Source organism: Homalodisca vitripennis, chromosome 8 (assembly GCF_021130785.1).
Source record: "Homalodisca vitripennis isolate AUS2020 chromosome 8, UT_GWSS_2.1, whole genome shotgun sequence".
In the NCBI taxonomy this organism is placed as follows: domain Eukaryota; kingdom Metazoa; phylum Arthropoda; class Insecta; order Hemiptera; family Cicadellidae; genus Homalodisca; species Homalodisca vitripennis.
The window spans coordinates 31,532,141-31,552,209 of record NC_060214.1 but is presented as its reverse complement, the minus strand read 5'-3'; the positions used below and the strand labels follow the sequence as shown (position 1 = coordinate 31,552,209).

The 20,069-nt window shown below is 34.2% G+C and overlaps 2 protein-coding genes across 3 annotated transcripts in view; one reads left to right on the top strand and one right to left on the bottom strand.

Annotated features, from left to right (window-relative positions):
- Window positions 1–20,069, top strand: part of LOC124367483 — an 88,792-nt gene that overhangs the window by 13,601 nt on the left and 55,122 nt on the right. The gene's annotated exons all lie outside the window — the stretch shown is intronic.
- The window catches only part of LOC124367481 (dynein regulatory complex subunit 2-like), an 84,266-nt gene that overhangs the window by 20,247 nt on the left and 43,950 nt on the right, over window positions 1–20,069 (bottom strand). The window contains exon 1 of one of the 2 annotated variants that reach the window (XM_046824329.1): window positions 2,646–2,853. The exons of the other annotated variant lie outside the window; for it this stretch is intronic. Coding sequence (XP_046680285.1) covers window positions 2,646–2,786 — 141 coding nt within the window. The 5' untranslated portion in view covers window positions 2,787–2,853. Of the gene's footprint in view, window positions 1–2,645; window positions 2,854–20,069 lie in introns of those variants that run through there. 2 annotated transcript variants of the gene reach the window in all.

Here is a 20,069-nt window from a genome sequence, read left to right as displayed (position 1 = left end):
CTGTTAATAATGATGAAATCCAGTTATAACTTCATCCGTCGAAAGATCCTTCTCAGGCTGAAATGTTGTTACTTATACTCGTACCGCAAGTGAAGACAGGCTGACGTCAATAGATAAGCGTCAATGACAATGCCTAGAGAAATTAAAGTGAAAGTCACACAAAGTCAAAAGACTCGTTAAGTTCTTCAATAGGAAAATACGTGTGTCCTTCACCTAAACAAATTATTGTATAAACATTTTTTAACGAGAGGATGTTTCTTTTTCATTGCAATCGTTTACTTGTTAAATCTTGTTTTCTCATTTTTATTAAAACAATTTTTGTTGTATGTTAAGTAAATTTAAAGTAAAAATGTGAATATTTAAAAATTTAATTTATAAAACTAAAATTCAAACAATTATTAATAATTTATGTGATACATAATATAAATAAGAACTATGAAAAATATTGTGAATTATTATGGAATTTAGGTAAAAAGACTTACAATGCTATTGCGTTTTATTATATTATTAACTAGCAGTTACCCGCGGTTTTGCACAAAATTTCCAAAATCGAATGGAGTAGCATTCTTTTTATGATATTATTGAAGCGTTTATGATATTATTGAGAGTTTATGATATTATTGAAGCGTTTATGATACTATTGAGGGTTTATGATATTATTGAGAGCTTATGATATTATTGAAGCGTTTATGATATTATTGCAGCGTTTATGATACTATTGAGAGTTTATGATATTATTGAGAGCTTATGATATTATTGAAGCGTTTATGATATTATTGAGCGTTTATGATATTATTGAGCGTTTATGATATTATTGAGCGTTTATGATATTATTGAGCGTTTATATATTGAGCGTAGGACTGAGACGTTAAGGCAGTGTCTATTACGGCCTTTTAAAATTTACTTCCCCTCTAATTTACGGTTTACCAAGAACATATATTCATATACACGTCCCGAAAACTAACTTTAGATTTAAAAGTGGCTACTTCCAGTCTAAAATATATCTGGTGATATAAGTGATTTGATTTTTCCACTACTCAAGAAAATGCATATACACGTATGGAACTACTTCGTGCATAGCCTAGCCTACACACGAAAAGGACTACTTCGGACAAAAAGCTTTTACTATCGTTGCTTGTGTTCTGCTTCGAAAAAGGATTGAGGAGAAGAGTGGAAATTAAGTCCATTGTATATTTAGAAATAATCGTGTATAACGTGTTTTGCGTGATAGAGGTCTTGTGTTCTTCTGACAGTAGTGTGGGAAAGAACGGTTCGGTGAGGCATGTTTGCGTCTATCCACATGTTTTTCCTGAATCCAATGTAGAAATGGCATACACAATATCAAGGAGCCAACCAGTTTAGAGTACAGAACCTTACGTGCAAACATTCACAGCTTTATAACAGCGTTTAATAGTAGCCTACTTCCAATATAGGCTACTAGACGATTGAAATAAGACACTGGTGCAATATGTAGTACAGGTTAGAATAGTAATTCCATATTAGCAATCTGCATTATACTACTTACAAAGCACTGTAGCCTATATTTCATATTTTCTGGAATTTGTATATAAGCAAATGTTTCTGTCCCTTCGGCGAATTTCAACTTAAAGTGTCAGCAGCTGCTTACTGACAGTTAAATTTCTTTAACATTGTCATTATAACTCCGAATTCTGAAATATCCGAACAAAATTTTCGATTTTCTCTTTATAAAAATCCTCTAAGGGCGAATATTTTTAAAGTATAATTTGCCGAGTTGTTCCAACCCTCGAGATTGGTGCTTAACAACACATTCAGAGATTAATCTATTATAAAATAGTAAGATTTGTTCTATAAACTTACAACGCAATTAATATAAAATGGCACATTATCATTTATTTACTAGAATAGTGATTGTGATGTATTAAAAATATCTGTAAATCGTATTGATGGCAATGTTAAAATATTAATAAAATACGTAGATAATTACTTTTAAACTATAGAAATGTAACGTGCCTTTTTGTACAGTATAGAAAACGTAAGTCTGTTAAATATATTTTTTGAAATTATGTTCATGTTAAATAAATAAAAATATATCTGTCTACTAATAAAAACTTATATCATTGCGCGAAATATAATGAAGTTCTCAAAATCAAATCAGCATCTCAAAATAAGTTGGGCCCCCAAATTGAAATCCTGGGTACGCCACTGGTACTTTGTAAACAAAAATTGATTACGTAGTGATCAAAATTGAACACAAATGTAACCACTGAGAGTAATAATTGTGTTAATAAATGAGAAGTTCAGTAATCAAGAATTTTAAGTAATTGTGGAATATGAAATTAAAAAGGTATACATAAGTGTAATCAAATGTTGAATTTTGTTTAATCCATTCCCTTTCCCGCTCATTAAAAACTGGAGCAAAAGATTAAATTTTACGTTTCGTAGTAAATAGATTACGTTATCATAACTATTTGCCGTTATAACTAGGAAGACAATCGCAATATTGATCAAAAGATAAAACTCCTTCAATTATTTTTCTGCAATCAAATTTCTCTTGTGTACTGCTCTTATTTGAAGGCGCTTGATAAATTCACAAGTTGTTTTCGTACCAGCAGTGACGTTATGAATGAGATACCCTTATCTCTGGTACGGCTTTATCGGCTCACCTTCATATAAGTGGCAATCAGCTGTTCCTTCCTTCGCCGCGCCTCTTCCTCTATGGCGGCCCTATGCTGCATGTATCTTATCCGTTCTTCCTCCGACATCCGCGCCAGCTTGCTTCCTTTTCCTTTCTTCTTCGGACCCATCCTTGTATTCTAGGAACACTCGAGCAACAGTAACGCCAAGGAAGTACGATGAACCGTGAAAGGCAACTGGAATGCTAGTCAGGTAGCCTCTGGTCCCTCCTTCTTGGTTGCTTAGCAACACAAAACAACTCCATGGCAACTATATAGCTTGTAGTGTTTCCACGGGCACTATGATGATTTGTCGATGCCAAGAGATGGCTCATCAGTATATATCCCACCAAAACAGTCACACTCTTCTAATATCACATTTCAAATATGCTTTTAAATAAAAAAAAATGTCTAACCTTCCATCAACCAATACTTCACATTATTTGCTCCCCCCCCCCATCTTACGTAGTCAACCACCTAAATAAAATAAAGAAAGAAACTTTATTTCTCACAAATAAAAATGACCGATACAATTTTTATAATATTGCACAGGCTGACCAAAAAACATTTCATTACGTAAGCAACATATACATATGCAACTACAACTACTATTACTACACTATACACCACTATGAGAAATAAAGAAAAAAACTCTAATAAAACGTTATAAATGAATACAGTGAGATATTAATATTTACTCATCATACAGTAAAATGCTTGATTCGTATCATCAATTGATATTGTAAAAATAAGGCAGTAGTAAGCAGCCTATGCCAGACCACGTATCGTGTAACAAGCTTTGCTAAAGTTTCATGTACAATTTCAAATATACAACTCATTTCAGAACCCCTAAAATGTTGCCAGTCCCCTGCGTGATAGATGTTTCTGGCTATATTTGGAAAATTTTTAGATTAAAGTAAACCCTATTAAATCCTTACACTCAAACCCGTTAAGTCTTATGGGGACATAAACAAGATATTTATTTCTTGATGTATAAGGGCAGACATGGTAAGCCACGCACTCTTCTCAATATTTTTTATCAGCCTAAGCTTCAAAGGCGCTCTGCAAAATTCCATTAATTCCACATAACATTGTCTACATGCAGAAATAAAGTTTCATTCCGAATTTCAAGTACGTGGCTCAATTACTTCTAGAGATATACAGAAAAAGCAAAAAGGCACATAGACAGACATATGACTAATGGGGCCAGCCAGCCTTGCCAGTGGTAGAAAACTATACGAACGGAAGATAACATTTTCCAGCCTTCAGAAGATAGGCTTCACTAACGCTCAGACCAATTCCGATGTACAATTTATAGGCACATTCGTTCGTGATGTATCGTGCAGACAGACAAACAGAAAATAACATTTTCCAGCCTTCAGAAGATAGGCTTCACTAACGCTCAGACCAATTCCGATGTACAATTTATAGGCACATTCGTTCGTGATGTATCGTGCAGACAGACAAACAGAAAATAACATTTTCCAGCCTTCAGAAGATAGGCTTCACTAACGCTCAGACCAATTCCGATGTACAATTTATAGGTACATTCGTTCGTGATGTATCGTGCAGACAGACAAACAGAAAATAACATTTTCCAGCCTTCAGAAGATAGGCTTCACTAACGCTCAGACCAATTCCGATGTACAATTTATAGGCACATTCGTTCGTGATGTATCGTGCAGACAGACAAACAGAAAATAACATTTTCCAGCCTTCAGAAGATAGGTTTCACTAACGCTCAGACCAATTCCGATGGTCATTTTATAAGTACCGGTACATTCGTTCTTAATGTATCGTGCAGAGAGACGATCAGAAGATAAAATTTGCCAGCCTTCACTAACGCTCAGACCAATCCCGATGGTCAATTTATAGGTACATTTGTTCTTAATGTATCGTGCAGACAAACGATCTGTTTGCCAGCCTTCAGATGATAGGCTTCGCTAACGCTCAACCAATAAAACGAGCCTCATATCTTAGCTTATACGTTTTTAGCGTTTGCATAATGGCTTTTAGTAGCCTATCATTCCGAATCGCAGACGATTCGTATGTTTAGTATTGGTGGTGTACAGCCGAGCTATAGTGTGTACGGCGTGTGGTTCACAAGACAATTAGATGCAGCCAGTAAAATATGAGGAGGTCGACAAGCAAATTGAACTGTAAATAAAAATATTACTAATAAATATTGAAGCGGACCAAACATTTGACAGAACATGACTCATGACGTAGCATGACTCATCTCGCATCTACCCCACCTCAATTAATATTACTTGCGTGTAGGCCTAATACAAATTTGCCATGGCTCCGAAGTCCTGATGGAGCTGAAGTTCTTCCTTTAAAACAACGTATATACAAATAGTTTAGTAGCTTGTAAACGAATAAAGGTCAAAGGTCAAATTTTTACATTTGTAAGGACCCAACAGGCCCATCTTTAAATCTAGTTATTGACTGTTTGTGCGATAATTCTTGTTAGAAAGGTCCCAGAGACTTGAAATTTGTTACATAAGTTCCTCTTGGACCAAGAGAGAACTGTATTTATTTTGGAATCAAAAGATAAAATGGTAGTCCGTCTGTCTGGCAGTACGCCTGTGCGAAAAATCTTTAAAATTTACGCTAGAGATTAGAAACTTGGTGTGTAGGTTTCTTGTGGTCCAATAGACATTAGACAATAGACAATATGCTTTATTCATAATCTTTGAGATCAGAATGGTGTCATTTCATAGGTATACAAATAATGTAAATATGTATTAATTCAGGTCAGTTGAAGAGGTGTTGATTCATCATTTCTCCTCCAGTCCAGGAATTCCTCAATTGAGTAGTAAGGGCGGTGAAGAAGTCAGGTAGTCAGTTTTCTTCTGAGCTGCTGTTGTCTTGTGGTGTTTTTGACCTCTTGTGGTAGGATGTTTAGAAATTTTGTTCCGGTATATGTGGGTTGTTTTTCAAACAGGGTCAGTCGATGGGTTGGAAGTGTATAATTTTGTGCCGCCCTTGTGTTGTAGGAATGTACATCAGCTCCTCTTGTCAGGTTTTGTTGACTGGCATAAATAACTGCTTCTAGGATGTACAGAGCTACTGCAGTCAGTAATTTTTCCTGTTTCCAAGGAAGAAGTGAATCGATTTTAGGGTAAAGAGTTAAAAGGCTATTCCGTTTGTCTGCAAAATGGCTGTTTTGTATCGGGATATGTTGATTTTTATCTATTAAAATGTTAAACCTTTTCTTAGACGTTATCGAGTATGCACATTAATACTCAGCTTATTGTTTCAAAAACAGTTTGGACATTCAAACCTGCGAATTTTAGTTTGACTACCAGTGTTTTAATTACACATTCCTCTAGTCTTGAAATGCTTATTGGCATTTAAATAGTAATTTAACTACTCACCTCCATCATAGCATATTTCTATAGAATATCTATAGAATATCATATATCTATATATACAACAATATGTACTCTGTGATCATACATTCCAAATTTTACAGCGTATCTACACGTTATAACGTCATCCTCAGATACACTGGAAAGTATGACGGAGAAAATTATTAAATCACTATTTATATGGGTGTGTTCTAAGACATTTAAATTTATTTATTGCGTTCGAGGACTATGATTAGTGAGCGGCATAAGTTTATTTCAACCATGCCTGTTATTATCTCAACCGCTTTGCTCTTTATCAGTTAGAGATAGTGGGTCACATCTTGTACAGCGATAGGTCTCTGACCAGGAGTATCTTGCTGCAGGAAAAATACCCAGATTACACAGTAGAGTAAAGTGATAAGTTAGATTGTGTGCTTCTTGAATTGTGTTTGTGCAGTCTGTAAAGTAAATGAGACGGTCCAATCGAATATGGTTTTCATAACATTTTAAGTTACATCCATAGCCTTTTAAGATAACTTCCTTGAATAAAAAAAGGTAGAAAAACAATTGTATCACTTCACGTTGAAATTACAGACATTACCTTAAAGTTAGGCCTATAACTAATAAGGGGCAAACAGTAACGGTTGAAGATAAAAGTGTGAAATTTTTCACTATAGACATGACGTAACTGTGGTGGGAAGAGGTGATTGAATGTGAATGTTGAGTTTAGCACCACTTCAGCTTTCTTTTAGTTCAGCTTCTGGAATCTGACGCTGTAAAAGACTTAACTCTTGGAATCTGAGAAGTACGAGTGCACCTGACGAGAAAATGAGAATACCTCTTCACCTAGACTACACCATATTTTATATTTTAGGTGTCACTGATGTCGAAACCATGTGAGGAGTTCATTTTGAGCTGTTTCGTCGCCGTCTGTTTTGGATTTCTTGGAGCCATCATGACTGCAAATTCCAACAGTCAAGTCTGTGAAAGCGGCAGTTTCCAAATGCTGACCTAGGAGGAAGGTGAACTGAAAATAAACCCAATATTCACATTGAATTAACCCTTTCCACCATAGCTACATCCATAGGTGTTGAAAAATAACTATTTTTGTTTTGCTTTTAAACTTAGCTATATTTGTCGGTTTAAGGGTGTGCTCTATCTTGCATCTAAATGAATTCTAGCGTGTGCTCTTTCAAGAACATGAGAGCGCGGCACCTCGTCGATGTGCTTTTGAGATGTCAAACCACCGTTCCTGAAGAAAAACAGTGCGTTTTTCTCACCCAAGGAAATTCTTCCACATACCATGAGTGATGTACCTAAAAAAAAGAAAACAAAAACAACAAAACAGAACGTGTGCACAGGGTCGAATCTCTCGTTTCCACGTCTTATTTCGTTTGTCAATTGTGTACAGAGTGAATGTATACTCATCCGTGAAGAATACTCTTTGTTATTGCTTGAATCTCCAGTTTCGATGGACCCCAGCATATTTATTTTTGCCAATTTTATGTCTCCAAGTCACTCCATGCAACTTTTAATGGGTATCTGTAATGCAGTCCAGTTTCACTCGATTGTTTGCTATCAGTTTGTGCAGAAATCATGGTACTTAGCATTGGTGATGATGTAATTTGACGATTTCTGAGTGCTTGTAGCTGTATGGATCAATCTTCATCCAGTGATGGGGCTTTGCGACGACCTTGCCCGGATCTTCTAGTGTAATTTCCTATATCTTGACCTTTGCCGTTGGGTCACTGAGTGGGATACCTGGAAACGACGGCCGACTTCCCATATCCGTAAGAGCAAGCTCCTTGGATCTTCTTCCAATGACATACTCCCTGGTGCAAGTCTGATGATGATGACAGCATCTAATGATAATCTGATAATAGTAATGACTTGTTAGGATCCATCATCACTAAGAAAACTGAACGGTGGATCAGGATCACGACCACTAAGCAGTTCCAAACCGTTTGACTCAAGATCTTGTATACGAGTATCTTGTTATCTTCTTTACAAAATGTTTGAGAATTGCTGATAAGGAGCAACAAAAGAAAACGCTAGCTATCTTAAGGGCATCCTTATCATACCATTAGTTTGTGATAGCAAAATGGACTTTGTGCCTACTTTGCTAAGAAAGGATCAGACAAAAGAAATTAAATCAAATAAGAATTAATGTAACAACTATACAGTATAGGTATGCACTCAATGGCGCATATAAAAAATATTTTAAGTGGGCTGACAAACTGGGTGTTTAGAAAGTATAAAATACCCTCTAAAACAGGGGTTTGAACATTTTTCACTGGTAAATTTTTTAGCTTTAAGACCTCATAAATGTGTTCTAGCCTAAAACAAACAGGGTGAAATTTTAACGTTTCGCTTTACAAAATTTCTGGGAAGGGACTTGGGCCCCTGAACTTCATCCTATATGCGTGCGCGTGCGGAAGCGATTTTGTTCGGAGAGGTACTTATTACTTGAAGGGCCAAAGTGTTGCAAACTTTTTCGGATTACATTTTTAAAAACTAATGAAGGTAAATATGTTTTTTACTTTTTTAACATTTATGTTCATTTGAACTTTTCTATACCGCATTTTCACTCCTTAAAAACAAAGTTAGAATAAGTATTTATTGTTACGTATTAAAATGAATTATTTTTGTGTCTGAAAAATGTCGGATAAATGAACTGATGTAGCCAAGATAACGAACTTTTGCCACAATGATGTCTTTGATTTGATTGTCATCCCTTGAGATACAACTGTTTCGTTTTCACAAAAAAATTAGACAACTTCCATAATTTTACGGATTAATAAAGGGCGTAAAGTGTTCGAGAGCATGGTCCTTATGGGGTTAAAGTAAAGATAGCCAACAGTACAACCGGTTCTCAAGAATGTAACAGAGTAAACATTTCAGACATGGAGATTAACGCACCAAAGTCAACATTGAAAACAAAGAGTTGTACATAAACATCCTATAACAAAGCACCACACCAAGAGAAGCACAAAATAAAATTTACGTCACAAAACACACATATCGCCGGGTTTTGAAGCAAGGTGTGTGCAGTATTTTTTAAACCCTTGCCGCTAAAGTACATAATACCGATGAGACTGACTGACCAGAATCCCCACGTCATCTTGCAGGTATTTGTCTGTTTGCACCTCCTGAGTTAAGCTACATGAATATCCCATAGGTGATAGGACAGTTGCAGTATATGTAGTCCTGAGTAGCCAACAGGACTGCAATGAAAGTATATGTAGTCCTGAATAACATGACTACAATTGAATGGGTCAAGTCAAGAACTGCCTATGTAACAAAAATTAAATTTTCGGAGAATGACAAAAAACCTTCTTAATTAGTTATTACTTTTCGTAATTTTTAAAGTTTTTTCTCAGTTTTTCCTTTGTATGTTAGTAACACACTGGTGTATTTATTTCTCAAAACAATGTAAGGTAATTTGAAAAAAAAAAAATAAATAAAAATAAGTGATGTACTTGGTCAGTTCTTGACTTGAGCTTGTTAATTGTAGTTTATGTAGTCTTGAGTAGCCAACAGGATTACAATTACAGTATATCTAGTCCTGAGTAGCCAACAGAACTACAATTACAGTATATATATTCCTGAATATCAAACAGGTCTGCAATTACAGTATATGTTGTATTGAGTAGCCAACAGGACTATAATTGCAGTATATGTAGTCCTGAGTAGCCAACAGAACTACAACTACAGTATATATATTCCTGAATATCAAACAGGTCAGCAATTACAGTATATGTAGTATTGAGTAGCCAACAGAACTACAACTACAGTATATATATTCCTGAATATCAAACAGGTCTGCAATTACAGTATATGTTGTATTGAGTAGCCAACAGGACTACAATTACAGTATATGTAGTCCTGAGTAGCCAACAGAACTACAACTACAGTATATATATTCCTGAATATCAAACAGGTCTGCAATTACAGTATATGTAGTATTGAGTAGCCAACAGGACTACAATTACAGTATATGTAGTCTAAGTATGTATTAAATATTTATTAATGCATACTTATTTATCTGAATGTAACAAAGTATATGAAGGAAATTTAATTATTATGCATAGGCCAGATAAACAGAAAATTGTATCTCTCCTACCTTCAAAGAATGACAATACATGTAAAGATAACTCAACCTCTTTATATGGTTTTCTATTTTCTTTAGCCCTATTAAAGAGGCAAATTTATTATAACAAAAAGACAGGCCAAGACACTGAGTGATTAATTTTATATTACTAACGCATCTGAATTATTGTCACTATATGAATAGTTTTGGCACTAAACACGTTCCCGTTTATCACTTTCGCTTCCTCAACTCCCCTGCCTATTGCTTTCTTCACATCGTAACCAAAAGTCTGTAGACCGCTCACGATTTTGCTGTTGGGTTTCATCTGGAGCCACTAAAATACTCGAAGTCCAAATGGCTATAAATAAAACGTGCTCGATGAATACGAATCGAACAAGCGAACTGTAGTCTAAACAATGATTCATGAGGCCGTGAAATGTTTATATTCTGGTGGCAGTTTGTTGTTACATCTATTGTAGTGTTTCCGTCACATTATCATGCAGGCACTAGCGTTGATTGCGTCACACTTGATAGTGGAGAACAATGAGACATTCAAACCACAGGGATAGATGTTATTTTTGAACACTAGTACAACTGTTAGTATTCATTGTTCGAATCTTCGATTTATAATACTGCTATTTACAATACTACATTGCCGGTAGTTGTAATTCCGTCTGCACGTTGCTGATATAAAGCTCGGAGTTGGCGCCAAATTCAAAATGGCTGCCAGTACAACCGACTGGGTGGTGAAATGTTGGTTTTTGGCTGGATTAATAGTTTTAAAATGTCGTCACAGTCCTTTAATATAACAACCCTGGAGTCGTATATATAAATGGTTTTATCATCCACCAAGAATTATGTCAATTGAAGAAAGTTACTGTTGTATTATCGGTAAATACACTTTCCTACAAATGGAAGAAGGAAACAGGATTTTTTCCGGGGATTTGCCGTTGTTCAGTGAAACAAAATAACAGTAACACTACGTTTCGAGATCTGCAATCTGATCTCTTCTTCAGGTAAATAACTAACCTAATACATAAATTACAAACTAGGTTAAAATAAACAAATCATACCAAAGCATTGTGACACGCCTAAGTCAGGAACGCTCACAACGCTTTGGTGTGATTTGTTTATTTTAACCTAGTTTGTAATTATGTATTAGGTTAGTTATTTACCAGAAGATGAGGTCAGATTGCAGATCTCGAAACGAAGTGTTACTGATTTTTTATTTCACTGAACGATGGCAAATGTCCAGAAAAATCCTGTTTCCTTCACAATGCTTTTATCGTCAAAAATAAACTTCAAACAAATGGAAGACATTTTGTAGATGGTGACTGGGAAAAAAATTGGACCTAATACAGTCCTCTGAGGAAGTCCCAAATCATTCTTATCCTTGCAGTCGGGATTGCATGAAACCGTTTGCCCAGCATGATAAAGCAGAATCCAGCAGATAATAAATGAGTTTGACCGATGTGACGCGGCGAGGAGCACATAGACACAGTTTAACCTTTGAACGTTGTCGGTCATAATCATGGCCACAACATTCTTTGCACCTTTTCCTTGATTGACTGTATTGATCGTGCCAAACTGATGATGGCCAGTACATGATTCCGCTCACAGGAGTAGTTCCGTGTGAATGCTTCCTGATTTGTATGTGAATTACAGTATGTTGCTGAAAAAAATCTTCTCATTAGTTACGTAATGATTTCACTTTTGCAAAATTAGCATATTCCCTAGCCAAATTAAATAATCTATAAAAACTGTTCCATATCATTAGTAAATAGTCTCCTCCTCAGTGGAAGTAATTGCTTGAAAATATTGTACATAGATTTATTTAAAGAAGCTTATTGTTTTAAACACATGTTGGGTACTATAAATTAGCCGTGGTATTCTTTACGTATTCTCAAAAACTAGGTTTTGGAGTTTTTAAATGTTTTTGATGTGGCTAAAATCTGTATGGCCGGCTCTGGGACGGAGTCGGGTTTTGTGTTGTGCTAATATTTTAAAATTTCATTTAAACATTAAACATTCTTTTAGTACACACGTACCGTAACGCATTCCCTAAATTTTGAAATTTAATGTTTGATCATGGGATATGATATTTCGAGCTGTAAAAGTTACCTTTGTAATGTATGTACTCCTCATAACAATGTTAAACCTTATGCTCTCTTAGGCTTTTGCTATAAATCGTAGCGTATAACTTTAAAATCCCATACTAAATAAATAATTAATATGCATATACACACTTTTAGTTTTAGTTAAGGCATTTTTATTACAATATTGAAACAGGGAAGTACAAATAAATTTGAGATTTTTTCGGAACAGCGAGTAATATCGAACAAAAATAAAGCATTCGGATGTGTTTTTAGATAATTAAAACTAAAATTATCTTAGTTTGGGATTAGTTACTATAACTGTTATAAATTATCTTGTTACTATAATTATATACTATACAGGTTAATTATATATTTAAAATAAGACATCTTCCGTATTTATACAAAACAAATTTACATTTATTTATTCTAAAAATAAGGCCGTTAAAGTAGACGAGGTTTAATAAGTTGTTGATTTTTACTCTCTTAGAACAATTCTGAACTACAAACAAGTTAACATACTTATTCTTGTCATACAATTATGAAAGATCTCTCATTTTCAAGATATTATCAAGATGCGTATCAAAAAGCTTTTTTTTATTTTCTTGTAAATTGTAAAAGCCTGCTTTTGAAGTATTTAAATGATAGTACAAAAGAATTGGGATTTTTTGGAAAACCCAATAAAATATGTGTATTGATTATATCTTTAAAATAAAACAAGTCCAATAATTTTAAGGCAAATATTAAGGACGTATGTTGAGTTTTAAATAGTTCTCATTGGACTAAAAGCAAGTATCTGTCAATACAGCGTATTGAACATCTAATAAATATTCCAAATCGGTAAATGACGTTTATGAGTACAGCCGGGTTTGGACTACTTAAATCAATATTAACCATAAACAACGAATTTTGTAATACAAGTCGCAAAAACTCGCGCGTTAAAAGATAACTGGGCAAAGAGAACATTGCAGTAAATAATAAATGCAGTCTGCCCTCTGGAACACGTGATGAATGATTTAACAGAGGATTTATAAATGGCAGGCACAAAGTCTCGTGTAATCGATATAATGGCTCATTAATTATAGTTTATAGCCGTAGTAAACTTAAACTATAATACCAAGCAGCAATCTTTCTAATGGCTTCCCTTGACACTGTATTTAGTTACAGTTTGTAGCTTCAGGAAAGGCTAAAGTTGTTCCCCAAATTTGACTAATTGGATATTTTCGTAAAACTACGCACACCGCGAAGAAAAGTGTTTGAAAAGTCTGCTTGTATAAGTTAATCTTAATAGTTTATACAACTTAATACTTTTAGTCTACAATATGTTTTTATTTATTTTTAAAGTGTATTCCTTACAACGTATTTCTATCCCCAAAAGATACCAATTTCTAAAACGCATAAAAATTAAAAATAATAAAGTTTCTGCTTTATAGTGTGTTCTATAATTCTCTTTTTCACAATAACATTTTCAAATCATTCCTCCAGGACCTTTCCGTATCATTCCCCATAAAAGATAAGCCAAAATATCATATTAAAATCTTCCAAAAACAGACGTATTTAATCGGTTTTCACTTGACACAAGAACGTACCCATGAAAAATTGGAGGGGGGGGTCCAGACAACTGATATTTTTCCATAGTGGACAGAGAGGAAGATCCCATTTTGTTCCTTAAAAAGTTCTTGACGCGTTTTTTTGTTGAGAACGATCTTTCAGCAGTACAGGTTAGGAATACTGAATTAATTCAATAATAATAATCGTTTCCTAAAAGAAGTAATTGAGACCATTGGATATGGGGGGGCTGTTCGATACTCCTTGGACCCCTCGCTGGCTACGTCTTTAGAAGAAGAATTCTAAAAATAGCTAGAAAATAATTTTGAAAGTTATACACTCTAAGATTTAATTACAACAGTTTAATAATTTTTATCAATAAATGTGATCTACTGAATTCCTGGCCCAGTCTAGGGGTTAATTTACGCTGTTATGCTTGCTATACGTCTAAAATCGTTTCCGTTGCTCTTTATGGTATGTGTTGATACTATGTAGATATGTACAGGCATATAAGAATTTTGGGTCCTTGAGCAAGTTGGGATATTTAGCTACTTATGATGAAGCTGCTAGGCCTGAGATACCTCAGACTGAAAGGCAGTATTGACAAATCAACCAGTTTGTTTTTAACAATACCGACGTAAGTCACCACTCTGATGGACATGGAACGTTTCATGCTACATAGCTATGTTATGCAATTTTCAGTAACAGTTTGTGAGGAACATGAAACGTATCAAATGAGATGATATAACCGAAAAAGATTGCAAAATTTAAGTTAACCAGTAAAATGCATTTATGTAATATAAATATATTTTTACCTTTACTTCAAAATTTAAATACACATTGTGTTCTAGGTTCAAGTAAATAAACAGTTAATGTCAATCAATCAATGTTTATTGCGGAGACACAATTTACATGTGTAGAAAACGTCTATATGTCACTTCACAGCTAAAATTGCGTACATCACCACATGAGGATCACACTCAAACATACTTTAACATTCGCGCATCCTTCAACCATTTGCCAATTATCCACATTGACTAGCGCCGGAGTCACTCTTCTGATTGTGTGATCTCCCATTCAAATGCCAAACATTTAGTAACATCATAAAATGCTTGTGACGCTAAAAAGAGTTTCAAACGCACATTGGGTGCTGCGGCATTCTTTCTCCCTTTGGGCAGCTTGTTGATGACGTGAACACCTGCTTGTGACGGCAGATGTTTATAAACCATAGTTCTGTGTTTACCATTTCGGTAGTTTCCTCTGCCTCTGGTCTCATACGAAGGAATGGCTTGGTCAGCTGCCATGGCACATTTAGATGTACAGAACAGAACAGAGTTTTGGAAATGTAGAGACTTGGAAGAGTAAACAGCCAGTTTGTATGGTCTCTACAAGACTCTCTGAAATGCAAATGAGCGATTATTCGAATCGCTTGCTTCTGCACTTTGAACACTCTCCCCAACTGCAAGAACCCTGAGGGCTTAGGTTAAAATCAGACCTAACCTGAAGTAATGTGACACTCTGTTTCCGGGTTAGAATCCTGAAGTGTAGAGGAGGTTCTTAGGGTAGTTCACGTCTTTTGTGAGTCCCACACTAAAGGCTGGACACCAGTGTGCATAAATGCATTTTTCCTAACTTAAAAAAAATCTATCGTAAACTGGTTGTTTGCATAGGCACCCCACAATATCTCTCCATAGGTAAGGTGGGGGGAAACTTGAATGCCTGAAGATAATTTGGCGCAAAATGGTCAATGTGGTCATTCCAGGCTAACCATCGATCTAGACGTTTTTCAAGGAATTTATTGCTGTATACTTCTTCCAGAATTAAATCTACTAACATGACGGCAGGATCACATTCTGAGTCTGCCGGCCGCAGAGCAAAAATTCATGATTTTGATGTGTTTGTTTTGTGATTGAGGATGTTAAAATGCTGAACACAATTGTTGATTTCAACAAAAGAGATTTTAATTCTTTACTGAAACATAGAATCATGTCATCAACACACTGCAAGACTTGTCCATGTAGTAGTCATTGACACATAAGAGAAACAGAATTGGACTGAGAATTGGTCCCTGCGGAAGTCCTTATCTCAACTGAATTGGATTTGAAAGTTGATTTGAGGTTTGGACAACTTGAGTTCTGTCACTTAGAAATTATCTAAGCCGCAAATATGGCACGCCTCGATTCAGTTTTCGAGCAGAGTTTTGTGGTCAGCAAAGTCGAATGCCTTTGACAAGTTGAGAAACGTACATATTATGGTATTTCAATGTTCTTATCCCTCGACAATCAAGTCGACCATACTCACAACAGCGTCTATAGTCGATTTATCTTTCCTGAACCCAAACTTTTCATCTGAAAGTTGGTTGTGTTTATCCAAATACTGCAAAATTGGCAATATTGAGACAGGCTTGTAGTTTTTGTGGAACCGGGATCGTCCTTTTGAAAACTGGATTAACTTTCGCGGTTTTAAGGAGTGAGGTAAAAACTCCTTTTTGAGATAAGGGATAAAAATATGAAAATACGCTTAGAGCATTTTTTATGAGATACACTGACATCAAGCTAATATCATTTGAGCTTTTGGCTTGGAGCTTCTGTATAATTCGCTGAATAATTTTGAATAGTTCTAACTTTTCTTCAATGGCAGATGCCAGAGCCATTAATGATACTCGAATCTAGCCTTCGCGTGGGATTTATCTGATGTTGTAACGGTCGAGGATTTAACTCACAAGCCACACACAAGAAGAATCTGTTGAACTCATTTGTACCTTCTTTGCATCACCCACAAGTTTGTCCCCGATTTTAATTATAATTTCTTTATAATGTTTTTCTTTATTTTCAGACGTTCTATAACTTTTACAACCGTTACTTAATTGGGATAACGTGAAAATGAACAGCTCAGGTGAATTAAACGCGTAGTTTTTTAGTTACAGGGAACATACAGAAAAAAGAGAATTCATGGTTTTTTTACCCCCCCCTCCGAAGTTTTTACTAGGAAATTGATGTGAAAAACTCGTACACTACATCCTTATACGTCCTCAAACAAAACACTAACATTTCATTACGGTACGTTTGGAATTGTGTCCAGGTTTTGGTATGTTGTTACCAATTATATTATTACGAATTGTGTACAAGATTAAGGTAACTATAAGTTACCTTAATCTTGAACTATTGTTTGCATCAGTAAATGTTTGACATAGTTGCAAAAACATGCAGTCTTAAAGCTAAGACCTCAGAAAACCAAAAATTAATTCATTTAAATTTTAAAATATTTTACACGAATGTATACCTACTTTACAAATACATTTGGGAGTGCCGATGGCCGAGCGGTCTAAGATGTTGGGTTTTGAGTCTCAGTTAGAGATAGCACAGGTTCGAATCCTGTCTGTACCCGTTGCACTTTTTATCAGTAGCATACAACTTGTACTGTATCGACCCCCCCCCCTCATTCTGTTTGATAAGATTCTCGCACAGGCCAGGGCCCATGAGGATGGGCAGAATACACCTTAAAAGGCAATCGGGTTTGCCTTAAAAAAATTAAATTCGTATTTCAACCTTTAATGTTAACTCAAAATTCAAAATCTTTAATGGCAAACCCTATCCCCTTGTAATACGTCATTGCAAAAGAAAACAGTATATCTTACAAACCAATTTTTTGAATTCGGTTTCTTGATATTCAAGGTTAAATTTATAGTTTGATATATTTACAACTCTTGTCCGGAGTAATGGTAAAATTAGACGAGTCAACGATTTTATAATGTGAAATACAATATAAGCCCTTATTCCCTCAAAAGTGTTTAGTCCAAACCAATAAAGACATAATATAACTACGCGTGTTATTGAATTTCTGTTTGTTTTCATTTATATTAATAATCTAATTTTTATCTCTTGACTATGAAATCCTAATAAAATGGAAACATTTACAAATATAAGATTTTAAGACTAAATTACTTTTATTATAATTTAACTACTATAGTATTTTATTTCTATTTGATCGTACTTATTAAATTTTATGTGTTTTTTATAATCAACAATGTACAGTTTGAAACCTTTTTGGTAGCGATTTCAGTTCAGTTTTAAATACTAACAATTGAAATATAATATACGTGGGTATCACAGCCCTGACAATGAAACATTTAGAAAAATTAAATAAGTAAATGAAATTACTTCAATTATAATATCATTATTTTATTTAAGTTTATTATAAAATGATATATTTTATTTCTTCGAGTAAAGAGGTACAAAGAGTTTGACACCTCCCTGGGTTGATTTTCTGTTGATTATCAAAACAAACAGTAATAACTAAAATATTACATACTTAATTAGGAAACTCAATAAAATAAAAATTATCCATAAAATTAAATTAATTAATTTAAAATTAATTATCTAATGTTGACATATTACTACAAATTTTATTTTATAATTTTTAGAAATATACCAACCGTTTGATATATCTCAGCTTGGCTAGTTAGTTTAAATTGTGTTACTTTCCCATGCAACCTATGTTTTTTTTTATTGTAAAACTTTTTCAGTCAAATCTAGATTGCGAAAAGTAGTCTTCGAGATAAAAAAAAGTTATTCTGCAATATTTCACTGATACTTTAATCAGGAATTGATAACATTTTGTTTTTCAAATTCTATTTTAGGATCTAGGGGCGTAACATTTGAAAGCAATCACAAAGAATGCCATGACCGTATTTCAGAGAAAATGTCGACTTGGTTATCTCTCAAATGAACTATTGTAATCCGTTACAGTTCACGTTTACAGCATAGCCGGTGTTGTGTCCCGCATCCTTGAAAAAAAAAAAACTAATAAGAATTAGAATAATTTCTCCACACGATAGAACACAAAGTTTTTCTCTGTAAGTCAAAACATGAGTAGGCTATAAAAAGTAATTACACGAAAGCAGTGAAACACAATTGTTTGCAATAGAGCATACAAACTAAATGTAAAACACTCAAATGTTTTTGACCAGTGATACGAGAAGGGAATTTAACGCTCTTGAAATCTTTTCTGGATAGGATAGTTTTCGTGTTATAAGCAACAAACTGAAAGAAAATCAAAACGATTTTTTTATTATTCCTAGTAAAAAACACACTATCGGTTTCATCACGACAGCCTTGTGCAGATTGTAGAAAGCCTTTCCGATCAAATAAGCCTTTAAATACTCATTAAAACTGTTTATTTTTGTTTGCATTTGGATGTAAATTGAAGAGTTTGAGACCAAAATTAAAAATTTTTTAATGTTGAGCCTGAATTGGTCTGAAATTAGCTCATTTCTTTGCTGTGTGTTATGATCACGATATCAGTGTGAAAATAGGTTTTTATTTTGAAAAACAAACATTGTCAAATGAAAAATGAGAGTTGTATTTCAAACCTTTGGTGAAATTTCTTGCATACTTCGAAAGAACAGGGTAAAACAATGAACAAGTAATAATTTGAAAAGTAAAAATACAAGATAAACTAAAATACAAGTAAAAAATCATGTATAAACTCTCGTGTTTTTTGTTCTTCTGAAAACGTATGTGTAGTTGTTTTTTATTCAATAAAGTTACAGTTGCCCAAAATCAGCCATTTATTACATAGTCATTTACAATATACTTTGGGCCAAACACGCAACGTTTTCCTGTTACCAGCTTTATATTCGGGATTTCAAAATACACATAAAAAACTGGTATAACACATATTTTGCAAGCTTCAGTGGTGGTAGGTCATGCTTTAATCCCGTTTTGTCCTGTTTTGGCCGTTTGGGGTAAAGTACAGAGAATATATGTTTTCTTGTAACGTAGGCTATCTGTATCCGAGGGACGAAATACACTAGATAATTGAGGTAAAAAATAAAAAAAGGGTATCCAAAAATAAAATGTCCCACGTGCTTTTTAAAAATATAAATTTCGGAAATAAAACTTTTCATTTCAAACAAAGCACATAATAATCGACTGATTACACATTTCTTAGCAGTTCAATATATATATATATATATATATATATATATATATATATATATATATCTGTTTAAAATTTAAAGTTATAAATGGTTAAATAAAACCATAAAAGGAACACTGTATTAAAATATATCTATAAAATGTAATTATTGTTAGTTATGACAATTTTATGTCAATAGACATATGTGACATAAACGGTAAAATAAAAATAACTCAATTGTAAACAGCAAGCGCTCTGTGGTGTAGAGGTAGCACGCTCGCCCGGCAAGTGAGAGATCCAGGGTTTATTCCCTGCAAAGCAAGTATTTTTTGTGATTAATCTTTATTGAAATTAAATCAGGCTATTGCTCTTTAAACAAATTTAATAAATGTGAAAAATTGTCGACAAGTAA